This window comes from Schistocerca nitens, chromosome 10 (assembly GCF_023898315.1).
Source record: "Schistocerca nitens isolate TAMUIC-IGC-003100 chromosome 10, iqSchNite1.1, whole genome shotgun sequence".
Lineage (NCBI taxonomy): Eukaryota > Metazoa > Arthropoda > Insecta > Orthoptera > Acrididae > Schistocerca > Schistocerca nitens.
Window position 1 is genome coordinate 97,026,215 of NC_064623.1, and position 14,545 is coordinate 97,040,759.

The 14,545-nt window shown below is 45.8% G+C and overlaps 1 protein-coding gene across 1 annotated transcript in view; it reads right to left on the minus strand.

The window, feature by feature from the left end:
* The window catches only part of LOC126210237 (collectin-10-like), a 98,124-nt gene that overhangs the window by 64,886 nt on the left and 18,693 nt on the right, over positions 1 to 14,545 (minus strand). The window contains exon 2 of the mRNA XM_049939424.1: positions 12,305 to 12,470. Within this exon, the coding sequence (XP_049795381.1) occupies positions 12,305 to 12,442 (138 nt within the window). The 5' untranslated portion in view covers positions 12,443 to 12,470. The remainder of the gene's footprint in view (positions 1 to 12,304; positions 12,471 to 14,545) is intronic.

Sequence of the window (14,545 nt, forward strand, 5' to 3'; positions counted from 1 at the left end):
CTTAGCGCGCAGGTAGAAACCCTCAGCCAGGAGATAATAGCTCTCGAGCGGGAGCAAGGGCTCACGCAAACAAAACAAGACAAGGACGAAGTCTTGCGTGACATCAAAGAGAAATGGCATGATAAATCCCACGCGGCCATCAGGCAGTATTATATTATCCGGAATGGCATCCTATTTAAGAGGCGAGCTCTGGATGACTCCAGGTGGCTGTTAGCGATTCCGGAGGAACTGGTGAACAAGCTCGTGTGGTACGTGCATTTGAGCTACGGTCACTTTGGTGCGAGGAAATGCTTGGAGAAGCTGCAGGAAACCTGTTACTTTAATAATATGCTTCGGCGTATACGTAAAGTAATTAGGGTATGCAAGCCCTGTCAGCAAGCCAAGCCGCCCACTGTGTCGTTTGCCGCACCAATACACCCGATCGTTCCCAATAAACTCAGGGATCTCGCAGCAGTAGATCTATTCGGTCCGCTAGTGCGTTCTAGGAACGGATTTGCGTACATTTTTGTGGCAGTAGAGCTGACGTCAAAATTCGTCTGCCTCACCCCGCTGCGTAGGGCCACCGGGAAGGCAGTAGCTGCCGCGTGCGCAAATCACTTCTTACGGGAGGTTGGCACTGTGAAGCGTGTGATTTCGGACAACGGGCCACAATTCAGGTCACGCCACTGGGAGCATATGCTTCGGAGAAAGCGAGTGAAACCGATCTTTATCTCCCTTTTCTGCCCTTCAGCAAATCCTTGTGAAAGGTGGATGAAGGAGATTGGAAAATTGTGTAGGTTATACTGCCACCGTGACCACCGGACGTGGGACACGAAACTAGCCGGTTTCCAGAACATATTAAATGAGTTGCCAAATTCCTCGACGACGTTGCCACCGATTCTGGCCCTGAAAAACAAGGATCCTCCGAGTAAAATAAAAGAGGTGGTTCCCTGGCCAGTAGAACCCAGGTTACGAAGATCTGCAATTGTGGAGCTTGCCCTGAAAAATATAAAGAGTGCCGCCGAGGCTCGGATAAGAACCTACAAAAAGAAGGTGCGGAATATAACTTTTCACATGGGCCAAAAAGTACTTGTACGCTCGCACAAGCTCTCTAATAAACGGGCTGGGTTGTCAAAGAAGTTCTTCTTCTTATTCAACGGGCCGTAGAATCAAGCGAATTCCACATCCGAATGCGCTTGAAGTAGAAACACTCCACTCTCGAAAGTCGAAGGGCCTGCACCACATCTCCAACGTAAAACCTTACATTGAATAAGAAGCAGAAGATCTTGCCCCTCGGAGGTCGGAATGACGTATTGCCCATATGCTTTTTCGCATTCATTCTTTTGTGAGTAAAATTACAGTGCATATTTTCCAATGTTTTGATTCACTCTGGTGTGATTAAAATTAAAGTGTGTATTTTCTGTGTATTGTAAAGGGTCCCCCAATATGTGTGTAGTTATTTCTACTTGTCAGCAGAAAGGAGTAGTGTTGTGCAGTTTCAAAACATCTGAATGTGAATGATTATGAGGCTCATATGAAGCGTTTCCTATTACAGTAAGATGGCTTTCGTTCTTTGATGACTAAAAAGGTATCGGGTGTGTTGGCGTGGCGAGTCAATGGTCGTAAGGTAATTCTTGATGATAAATTACAGTTTTAGTGTTCTTATTCCCCTTAGGTGAGCATGATTCAGTGAGATTTTTCAAATGTACTACGATGTTAATGAAGCAACTTGGTGACTTGTAGGTGAAGGACTTGTGTATGAAGGGAGATTAATAGTGTTTGATTTTCAGAGTTGCCATCTTATAAGATATTTGGAAACTGTAACTTGCCGTCACATACTACTAGGTACGGTTGAGGACACCAGGGTGTGAAACCCCAGAAGATGTTTATGAAAACAGCTTATAAACTCAAGCAGCTTGATATTTAATAGAGAATCAATGCGATTACCTCCAAGCTAAAATAACATGACGGTAGGTGAGGACCCCTGCGGACATGTGGTGAGTAAGTGTGTAATCATTATGAGTATCTTATGATAGCAGTAAGTTGGGTACTCATGGCCCTGGACAATGGATTTCTTTTGACAGTATTTTTTTATGTACGTAGAGGACGAAGTGTTTATGTGTTTGCTAATAGGATAGGATGATTTTTATTTTCATTTTTATGCCCACTGACCTTTTGAATTAGTCTGATGAATAGATGTTGAAACATTTACCATTCCAGATGTGACTTGAATGAACCTTCTGTGTCTCATTAATCATAACTTTTATTATGCAATGTCCATAGAAAAGAAGTCTCGGAAATTTTTCACAGATCAGCAAACATGTTCTGCAAACCCTGGAGGAGCAGTCAATGAACAACGATATGGGTATTGGTGTTGAAAGGAAAATTTTGTTTATATGTGGGAATTGTAGTCGGGCTATATGGTGATGGTGACTAGTACGAGCTGTGTAGATTGGGTGTGAGAGCGTAGTTAGGAGCAGGTAGAGTTTTGTGTCTGTAGCTAGCAGCGGCGCCAAATCCTATCCAAATCCTGACCAAACCTTGTACAAGATCTACCCTGAATGATCGACAGCAGATGTAATGCTGGAATTATATTTTATAAAAAGGATTTTTTGTTTGTTTGAATATTGGTTATTTAATTTTCTTCATTGTTTTTTTATTAGTAATGTTAAGAAGGCCCTTTTTGTCAAGTTAATTTTGGGCACTATTCCATGTATTGATCAGGAATGAGAAACTCCGAAGATTTTGTGGTAATCTGTACACATGATATTTTGTAACGATCTCTGTGAGCGCAGTTCTGAAGTGGGTGCAAGGCCGCCTAGGGAGCCTCCGCATCAGAAAGCACAGGGCTTGGTCCACCGGCAGGCGTTGCAGAACCCTGGTATCAACGGCGAAGCAGTGGTGCGGCGAGCGGTCACAGCTGTTTCCCCATCAGAGGGGAGGGGATGCTGGTCTTCCCCCAGGCGCAGGCTCACACCGGAGCCCGCAGGCGTGTCACCACGGCAGCGCCAGCTGATGGCCGGCGTTCCACCCCATGCGCTAGTCATCTGACAAGCGAAAGGGAAAGTATGACGCACACCAGGCGAGGCCGCCGATCCCTGAGCGCTGCTAGTCCAGACGGCTGCTGCGGTGAGGTAACGCCCACTGCCCGGAGGGACACAGGTCCCACCACTGACGCATCAGCTGAGACGGTGCAAAGAGGTGATAAGCGGGTCTCAAGCCCGACACCCGCACGAGTTTACGTCGACCTCGATGCGACGCAGAAGAGCGCGTGTCTCCCCATTGACACGACAGGAGACGGGGGCGTGTGTCGGTAAAACACATTCCTCCACAACACACGGACGACGACCGCCAAGCCGCCTTCTCGATGATGAGGCAGGGCCCACAAGTGGCGATGTCCTGCAAATCTGCAACGCCGAACCATCCCACAGTATGGATGCAGAGGGTGGAAACGGGCACGAGGCAACGTCGCGGGGTGCTGTCTAGGATGAACAACCTGGGTTACAACGGACGTTACAATCAACGCCGCTGCGAACTCCCCAGTTCAGTGTTGTGGTCCCCTAGTAGCTTATCCTCCAAGTCGCCTTTAGAAGAGACGCCCACCCCAGCACCTAAAGAGAATACCCAGTGAAACAACCATGTGACGAAACTGAAAAATGACAGCGTGTCAACGAGTTGATTTCTGGATGTGTTTTTGTACTCATGTCTTATTTTCCATAGGTGATTATTTACCAGCTGTCATACCATTGGGTTCATTAATGATTTTGTATCACTGTATTTGTTGTGAATATTGTATTTTGCACTTTCACTTGCATGTTTTTATATATGTCAGCACCAGATGATACTGCTTTGGTTCGTGATAATGATTTTGCATCATTGTATTTGTCTATATATTTATATATATTATGTACCTGTTCACCTATGTCTCTATGTTAACTTTTGATAGTTGGTTAAAGCAATTTTAAAAATAATATCTCATGGTTGTGGTCGTAGTAGGTCAGATGACATGATGTTAGCGTAGAATATCACGCTTAATTTAATTTGTTCTGTTTGCTTTGCGGACCGCATGAGGTCACAATTATTGACTAAGGTCAGATAAAGCTCACTTGGATATAAGAGATTAATCAACTCCTTTGTGCTGCTGTTTACAGTTGCAATTGTTATTCGTTAGGGTATGTTTGTTTCGAAGACTGTTGGCGAATCTCCTAGCATGGCGAGAAAATTCGCGGCACAGTCTTCTCCGGGACGTTTGGGATGATGAAAGGGTCCTGTAGCCACCTTTCATTGCCAACTCTCGTAGTGGTCAAGTCGGCAAAGAGGTTTCCGCTACTTGTGAGAAATCCACCTGCGTTAGGTTGGTGGCGGAAATGGCATCTTGGGGTTTTCCGGTCCACGCGGAGCGTGGAAGAGGCTGGAGAAGCGGGAGGCAGTCTGCCGCCGGTACGGGAAGCGTACACAGCTGTGCTCCAGTCGAAGAAGGGTGAGTTGGACTGACCGCGTGGCGCGTTGTCACATAGAGAGGGGAGCTTTTAGCTTTTGGTCTCGAATTTCGTCTTATAAAGATTTATTTGCTGGGTTGCAGCAGGGAATGCAAGGCTTTTGTAGACTTTCAGTTTGATTCCCAATGTAGTCTTGACTTTGATCCGTGAGAGGAACGCAGCACAAAGGAGTTGCATATGTTGAAATGCCCTCGGTTCAGTGTGAATGTTTATGTGCCTACAACTGTGTGTGTATGCTTCTAATCTTTTCCGGATCTTGGTAATTTTCGAGTATTTGTGAATTTTCTTTGTCTCATGTGACTAAAATTTGGCCACGGTCCATAGAAATTGTCTCCGCGGACCGAGTGGGCACGCGAGTCTGTTATGAAACGTATAGTATTTCACAAGCAATTGTACATAGTTACCATGCAACAGCAGTCTATAGATGTACTACATCAATGTTTTATGGAATAAATAATTTTGCCTTCAATCTTATCTAGTGTACCGATGTTACGTCGCCGTTACCTTCGCCATTTTTCCTTGTTGGCCCATCTATAGCGTTTCCATGTGCACAGGTGTAGTGATTAGTGTCCCTTTTTTTTATCTGAAGAGATCGTGTTTTCACGAATCTTGCCGCACTTACGCATGGTGTTCACGCCCTCTTTACTTTACTCAACATTTGATTCACGGGAAGAATGCCTGTATCATATTAATAATTACATCCCATTCTTTATCAATGACTTTACAATGAATGTTCTTTTGTGAGTTTTTATTATTAATAAATTAAGTAATTTTCCGACTCAGTGCTACCTCTTCTTTGTCGTGTGGCTAGAGTTGGTGGCGACCCTATCTTTTACATTGATTTCAGTGTCAAATAGCATTTTCTTATTCAAAGTGCGCGTGGCTCTTTTAGCTATCAGGATACATTCAAAGGCCGCTTCATGCCTCTTACACATAGCGTCCTTTTATTCACGCTACTTACACAACGATAAATGTATGAGTGGAAGGTGAAACAAGCAGTGAGAGGCGTTTTAGTTTGGAATTCAGAGGGACGAGGGCAGAGACAAGGCCGCGCTACAGGGGGTACCACGGAAACCACTTAAAGGGGTGTCCCAGTTGGAAAGTCAACAACTGACCAGGTGACTTAGATGGGGGGAGCGAGTATAATGGCCCATCTGAGGGAGGACAGGAAAGAAAGCTTTTAGAAAACTGTGTTTTGGAATTACAAGTGGATACAAAACAAGACAGGGGACGCATTTTCGACCACATGTCCAGCGAGTGGTACACACTTGAGAGAGTCAATGTACGCATTTAGGTGTCTGGAATGGGCATAAAACGTCCGATTGGCGGAAACGCGCTAGGAAGGAGAAAAGAGCTAAAGTTTCGACGCAGTTTAAGGTTAGGGACCTTTTGATTGATAGAGAGAGTGTCCAAAAAATAAGAGGAACGCTCCTATTGCTAAAAAAAAGCCATGACGTGAAGAACGAAAGAACCCAGGTGGGGAGACCGTTTGGCTATGATTAAGTCAAGACGAAAATTTTTGGAGACTCTTCTCCAAACTGGCGTTAATTGCAGAACAGAGTGCATAACGCTGTGTACGATTCAGAGGAATAATTTGTGTGAACAGTGTGTTCACAGCAGCTGATATCCAGCTAGAAATTAGCTGTAGCATCGCTTAGCTCCAACTGTGGAGAAACAAACCAGCCAATTAGTTAATTGTTCTTGCGAGAACTGAGAGGGCATTATAATATGAATGCTGCTCCAACCATGCGCGTGTATACCGCCACATTCTAAGACTAGGGATGAGTACACGTTCTCTCGCATAACGAGAAACTTATGGAAAGTTTCTCCTGGAAAAAGCAGCAAAGGAGTAATTACCTTTATAGGAATTTCAGCGGAAGAGAGCGGCCTAGCAGACGACAGCTCATCGCAGTGCAGAGGCAGAGGCAGAGGCAGAGGCGTAAACTTGTTGGTTCACCAGCTTGCGTCCACTGTAAACTCGAGCGACCTTGGGTAATCCTTTGCACAATTTGTCACATAACTAACCATCCACCATAGACTTGATTGTCATCCTAAAAATAGTACCGAACTTTGAACCGGAATTGGACGATTTTCATAGTGCTGACCAACATCATAACGAAAGTGTAGGAACAATTTTGTAAATAAACTTCTAGTTAAACTTTAATATTGTCGTGTTTAGGATAATTTAACCCTGTGAGAGTAAATATTTAATGTAGTTGTGTTTAGGATTATTTTGATGTTGACAAGATGCATTATCCTGACAACTGTTTTTTTTTTTTGTTGTCACATTGCAAACTGTGTAATAACATGTATTTTTGGGCTAATATTGCGACATTAAACATGTAATTTCAACTTACACAGTTGTCTTCAATCCTAGAATAAGTAAACGAAAAATATTGCACCTTACAACGTGTTTGTGTGGACCAAAACAAGGCAGAGAAGTTCAGTAACCATGGGAACCAAAACACATACTTTAAGAGCTGTAAGCACTTGTTCATCACTGTGAGACCTCTTTGGTTTCCATACTTTTGGAAGTGGTAGTATAGACCAAAAGAAGAAAAAACTGAACAGTGAACAAGGGCACTAAAAATGGTTCAAATGGCTCTGAGCACTATGGGACTTAACATCTGAGTTCATCAGACCCCTAGAACTTAGAACTACTTAAACCTAACTAACCTAAGGACATCACACACATCCATGCCCGAGGCAGGATTCGAACCTGCGACCGTAGCAGTCGCGCGGTTCCGGACTGAGGCGCCTAGAACCGCTCGGCCACCGCAGCCGGCCCAAGGGCTCTAAAATGCACCCTTAAAAGCTACGAGAACTTTCTCTTAACACCTTGGTATTTTAAGGTTGCTCTCTATATATGCCTTGGCTGTCATAGGGATATAATATTTTGTAAATCTTTCTTAAAAACACAAATGAATCAAAGACATTTGCTGCCAGTCGGCACTGATTTTTAGCAGTGGGGCAAGTCCGAAAAGCTATGCCGGGCAGGGATTCGGACCCAGGTCTTCGGCTTATTAGTCATTTGGATACAGTGGCCAACACAATCGAGCGGACTACTCTAGCTCGCCTCCCGTCAGACCGAAATTCTCGACTTGTACCACACACGCTACTGGTGTACTGTTCACGGCGCATTATCCTCATTACTCGCGGCATCTAGCCTATTCCAATAGGAGTCAATAAAATTCAGGGTTTGAGGCCGCATTGTCAACTATAAAATTCCGACGTTTCGGCGACTATTGCAAGACGCCTTCCTCAGGGCTAACTGCTGAATGAGCACTAGTTTGGTCACTTATATGGAGTAGTGCTGTCATTGGATATAACGGTGGGGAGGAAGGATATTAGGTGTTCTTTTATTACTCTTCGCATTGCGTGTTGTCATTGGCGGACATAGGCGTTTCCCATTGGAGTTTCCTTTATTGCTGGCCATTGGTGGAAATCGGCGAATAGGAGACTGAGCGGCAACTGCAGCGTAGCGTTGTTTACTAACTGCCTAGTACCGACTAGGGCGCGTCAACGCTCTGTGTACCCTCCACCGCCGTGGCCTTCCACGCACCTGTTTTTAGTTTGAGGAAGAAGATTAGACGGGCCATAGAAACAGCCAAGCGACCCGACAACATGAACATGCACTCATGCTCATAAATTAAGGATAACTGCAGAATGTGGTGCCACACAACGTGGCACTAAAAACTGGCGCTAATAGCATAGGCAGATAGGGAACACACAGGACACAGATCTGTAAGTCCACGGTATTGGTGATAAGTTGAGAAAACCGTCCCGAAACACATGCGCTACAAAACGCCACTGTTTCCTGCGCGTGTACCCCGACATCAAAATGGCTCTGAGCACTATGCGACTTAATTGCTGAGGTCATCAGTCCGCTAGAACTTAGAACTAATTAAACCTAACCTAAGGACATCACACACATCCATGCCCGAGGCAGGATTCGAACCTGCGACCGTAGCGGTCGCTCGGTTCCAGACTGTAGCGCCTAGAACCGCACGGCCACTCCGGCTGGCGTACCCCGACATCAATATGGCATATAATCACCATGCACACATACACAGGCCGCACAACGGGTCGGCATACTCTGGATCAGGTGGTCGAGCAGCTGCTGAGGTATAATCTCCCATTCTTGCACCAGTGCCTGTCGGAGCTTCTGAAGTGTCGTAGGGGTTTGAAGACGTGCAACGATACGTCGACCGAGAGCATCCCAGACGTGCTCGATAGGGTTTAGGTCTGGAGAACAGGCAGGCCACTCCATTCGCCTGATATCTTCTGTTTCAAGGTACTCCTCCACGATGGCAGCTCGGTGGGGCCGTGCGTTGTCATCCATCAGGAGGAAGGTGGGACTCACTGCACCCCTGAAAAATCGGACATACTGGTGCAAAATGACGTCCCGATACACCTGACCTGTTACAGTTCCTCTGTCAACGACATGCAGGGGTGTAAGTGCACCAATCATAATCCAACCCCACACCATCAAACCACGACCTCCATACAGGTCCCTTTCAAGGACATGTAGAGGGTATCTGGTTCCTGGTTCACACCAGATGAAAACCCGGCGAGAATCACTGTTCAGGCTATACCTGGACTCGTCCGTGAACATAACCTGGGACCACTGTTCCAATGACCATGTAGTGTGTTCTTGACACCAGGCTTTACGGGCTCTCCTGCGACCAGGGAACACACCTTGCAGGTCTCCGGGCGAATAAACCAGATTTGTTCAGTCATCTGTAGACTGTGTGTCTGGAGACAACTGCTCCAGTGGCTGCGGTGAGGTCCCGAGCAAGGCTACCTGCAGTACTCTGTAGCCATCTGCGGGCACTGATGGTGAGATATCGGTCTTCTTGTGATGTTGTACGCTGTGAACGTCCCGTACTGTAGCGCCTGGACACGTTTCCTGTCTGCTGGAATCGTTGCCATAATCTTTCACACTTTGTGGCACACGGAGGGCCCGTTCTACGACCAGCTGTGTTTGACCAGCCTCCAGTCACCCTAGTATTCTTCCCCTCATAACGTCATCAATATGTGTTCTTTGAGCCATTTTCAACACAGTCACCATTAGCACGTCTGAAAACGTCTGCACTCGCTGCACCGTACTCTGACATGCACCAACACACCTCTGCGTAAGTGGATTGCTGCCAGCGCCACCGTGCGACGACGGCAGGTCAAATGCACCGCATGGTCATACCCCGAGACGATTTAAAACCCGCAAACCGCCCACCAGAGCGTTGTTTCACCAGGTATCAGCATTATCCTTAATTTATGAGCACGAGTGTAGAAGACGGGTAGCGACTTGCAGTGTCTTGGCTGCCAGCTTTGCGGAAGGACAGCTCTCGCAGAGCAGCAGGCGCGCGGTGGGCCACAGCGGTGGAGGGTACACAGAGCGCTGACGCGGCCTAGTCGATACTAGGCAGTTAGTAAACAACGCTACTCTGCAGTCGCCGCTCAGTTTCCTGTTCGCCGATTTCCACCAATGGCAAGCAATAAAGGAAACTCCAAGGGAAACGCCTATTTCCGCCAATGACAATACGCAAGTTGATTCTGTACCACACAAGCGGCTCGTAGTGAAATTGCGCGCTTATGGAATATCGTCTCAGTTTCCTGTCAGAATGGTCACAGTTCGTAATAATTGACGGAAAGTCATCGAGTAAAGCAGAAGTGATTTCAGGCGTTCCCCAAAGTAGTGCTATAGGCCCTTTGCTGTTCCTTATTATATAAACGATTTGTGAGACAATCTGAGCAGCCGTCTTCGGTTGTTTGCAGATGACGCTGTCGTTTATCGACTAATAAAGTCATCAGAAAGTCTAAACAAACTGCAAAACGATTCAGAAAAATATCTGAATGGTGCGAAAAGTGACAGTTGACTCTAAATAACGAAAACTGTGAGGCCATTCACATGAGTGCTAAAAGGAACTCGTTAAACTTCGGTTACATGATAAATCAGTCTAATCTAAAAGCCGTAAATTCAACTAAATACCTTGGTATTACAATTACAAACAACTTAAATTGGAAAGAACACATAGAAAATGTTATGGAGAAGGCTGCGTTTTGTTGGCAGGACACTTGGAAAATGTAACAGATATACTAAGGAGACTGCCTACACTACGCTTGTCCGTCCTCTTTTAGAATACACTGTGCGGTGTGGGATCCTTACCAGATAGGAGTGACGGAGTACATCGAAAAAGTTCAAAGCAGGGCAGCACGTTTTGTATTATCGCGAAATGTGGGAGAGAGTGTCACAGAAATGATACAGGATTTGGGCTGGAAAAGATTAAAAGAAAGGCGTTTTTCGTTGCGACGAAATCTTCTCACGAAATTCCAATCACCAACTTTCTCCTCCGAATGCCAAAATATTTTGTTCACACCGACCTACATAGGGAGGAACGATCACGATAAAATGAGGGAAATCAGAGCTCGTACGGAAAGATATCGGTGTTCATTCTTTCCGCGCGTTATACGAGTTTGGAATAATAGAGAATTGTGAAGGTGGTTCCATGAACCCCCTGCCAGGCATTTAAATGTCATTTGCAGAGTATCCATGTAGATGTAGATCTAGATGCAATGCAAAGACCAATAAAAGAACACCTAATACCCCTCCTCCTCACCCTCATATCCAATGACAGCACTCCTCCATAGTATATAAGTAACCAAACTAGTGTTCATTCAGTAGTCAGCAATACATCCTGAGGAAGGCGTCTTCCAACAGTCGCCGAAACGTTGGAATTTTATAGTTGACAATGCGACCTCAAACCCAGAAGATTTTTATTGACTATGACAATGGTACCGGAAGCCTACGCTTATATTCCCATAAGAGTTCGAGTTTGGCGTGCATTTGTACTGAATTCATTGTCCATTATCGCCTTAATTATGTATGTGGCGTCAGTTCTTTCAGACAGGAGACACAATTTTGGTCCTGCAGTTCCCATGAATCAACACACAAAGGAATTAAAGACGTTAGGTACCATGGACATTGAATTTTATCAATGGGGCAAGTTTAAAATTTTGTGCCAGACTGGGATTCGAGCCCGTGTCTCCTGCTTACGAGGCAGAAGCGCTGATCACTACGTCATCCAGACACAGTGGTGAACACAACCGCACAGACTACCCTAGAATCAGGTCGATTAGGTACTGCGACTTTTTTTTTGACAGTACCATGGCTGATGATGGTGTCTGTATTGTGTGCGTGTGTATTGAGTGTATTGAACTGGGGACCTAGAAACGACGGAGAGGCTTCGTCCAACCGTAGCCCTCAGTGTTTGACAACCGCACAACAGGCCACAGCAGTCCACCCACCCCACCGCCGCCTCACACCGAACCCACTGTTATTGTGCGGTTCGGCCCCCAGTGGACCCTCCGCTCCCCCCCCCCCCCCCCACCCCCTCCAGGAACGTCTCATACCAGAAGAGTCTAGCCCCAAGTGTTTGCGTGGTAGAGTAATCATGGTGTACACGTACGTGGAGACAGTGTTTGCGCAGCAATCGCCAACATAGTGTAACTAAGGTGGAATAAGGGGAACAAGCCCGCATTCGCCAAGGCAGATGGAAAACTGCCTTAAAAACCATCCACAGGCTGGCCGGCACAGCGGACCTCGACGCTAATTCGCCGGGCGGATTCGTGCCAGGGACCGGCACGCCTTCCCGCTCGGGAAGCAGCGCGTTAGACCGCGCGGCTAGTCGGGCGGGCTGTTGATGATGGTACTTGGTACCAAAATGCAATAGCCAGTAGGTAAAATAAAAATTACTACTGTAGACTAAAGAAAATATTTTTTTTCTGATTGTGTTGGCCACGTTATGTTGTGAATGTGTGTGTAGTACCTGGTCTTTGGTGCAGTGGATGGCGTACGTCCAGTCCTGGCGGTGCTTCACGTGGCAGCCGCAGAATAGGTCTACCGTGGCCAGAGCGCCCGACGCTCCCGCCGCCGCCAGCACTGCGCACACCGCCAACAGCTGCATCTCACTGCCCAACTCCTCCTGCCTCCTGCTGCAACAGCGCCACACTTCTTTCTTAATTCTCTCTTTACCTACATTACTAAATGGATAACACGCGGCACGGAGCACAGTACCTCTTGCAGGTTACCTATCTAACTGCTCCCAGGTGCAACAAAAATTTGATTTTCATTATTACATACGAGGGCTGTTCAAAAAGTAAGGTGGATTTTTGCATTGCGCGGGCAACGTCATTCCATTATCGATCTTTCTTTTTTGTTATGTTGGGACACATGTCCCGAACATATGTTCACAGTTTCTAGTGTATAGCATACTTTGTTTTTGACGGATAAAAGGACAGATTATTTTAGTGTGCTCGGCAATTTTCGATTATTATAAAAAAATGGAGCATGGAACTTGCATCAAATTTTGTGTGAAAAATCGAATCAAGTGCTCTAAAACACTTGAAATGTTGACAGTGGCATACGGTGAGTCTGCTCCAAATAAAAAAAAAATAATTTACAAGCTCTTCCAAGATGGCCAAGAAGATACCAATGACGAACCTCACTCTTCACGCCCCAACACATCAACAACAGATGATAACGTCGAAGCTGTGAAGAAAATTGTTTTGGAAAATCGTCGAATTACAATAAGAAAAGTTGCTGAGGATGTTGGCATATCGGTCGGCTCGTGTCAAGCAATTTTTTCGGGTGTTTTGGGCATGAGACATGTGTCAGCGATGTTTGTTCCAAAACTTCTTAATTTTGATCAGAAGGGACCGTGCAAGAGCATCGCTCAGGAGCTCTAGAATGGCGTCAAAGATGATCGTGATTTTCTCAAAAGAGTCATAACTGGTGACGAAACATGGATATATGGTTTTGACGTCGAAACCAAAGCCCATCGTCGCAGTGGAAGCATCCCGGAGAGCCAAGACCGAGAAAAGCGCGCCAAGTTCGATCAAATGTCAAAGTTTTGCTAACTTTTTTCTTCAATTACCGTGGCAAAGTGCATCATGAAGTTTTCATAATTGGCGACCAATGCTAAACAATTGCAATAAAGTCATGAGATGTTCAATTGACTCTTATTAGAACATACCAGGGATGTTCAAAAAGTAACGTGACTTTTCAAATTGCACGGGCAACGTAATTCGATTATTGATCTCTCTAAAAGAGTCAATTGAACATCCATGACTTTATTGCGATTGTACAGCATTCGTTGCTAATTATTAACATAAAAATGATCGCAGGCCTCAGACGGGATTTTATGTCCTGTACATCATTCGTGAATTTTTGCCTCGAGGTCGTACGGTGAATAAGTATTACCTTGACATTATCAGCCATTTGTGAGAAACAATACTCAATAAACGTCCGGGATTGTGGGAAAACAATTCATGGCTTTTGCATCACGACAATGCACTTGCTCTTTCATCGTTGCCTGTGTGCGATTTTTTGCTCAAACACAACACGACAGTCATGCCTCATCAGATCTGGCACCCTGCGACTTCTTCGTGTTCCCAAAACTGAAGAGATCTATGAAAGGACGAAGATTTTCAGCGATCGAGGAAATAAAAACTGCATCACTGGAAGTACTCAAGGCTGTACCGAAAAGTGCTTCTGAGAAATGCTTCGTGGATTGGAAGAAACGGTGGCACAAGTGTATTGTATTTGAGGGGGATGACTCTGAAGGGGACAACGTGAATGTTGTGGTGGTCTTCAGTCCTGAGACTGGTTTGATGCAGCTCTCCATGCTACTCTATCCTGTGCAAGCTTCTTCATCTCCCCGTACTTACTGAAACCTACATCCTTCTGAATCTGCTTAGTGTATCATCTCTTAGTCTCCCTCTACGATTGGCCGGCCGAAGTGGCCGTGCGGTTAAAGGCGCTGCAGTCTGGAACCGCAAGACCGCTACGGTCGCAGGTTCGAATCCTGCCTCGGGCATGGATGTTTGTGATGTCATTAGGTTAGTTAGGTTTAACTAGTTCTAAGTTCTAGGGGACTAATGACCTCAGCAGTTGAGTCCCATAGTGCTCAGAGCCATTTGAACCAATCCCTCTACGATTTTTTTTACCCTCCACGCTGCCCTCCAATGCTAAATTTGTGATCCCTTGATTCCTCAGAACATGTCCTACC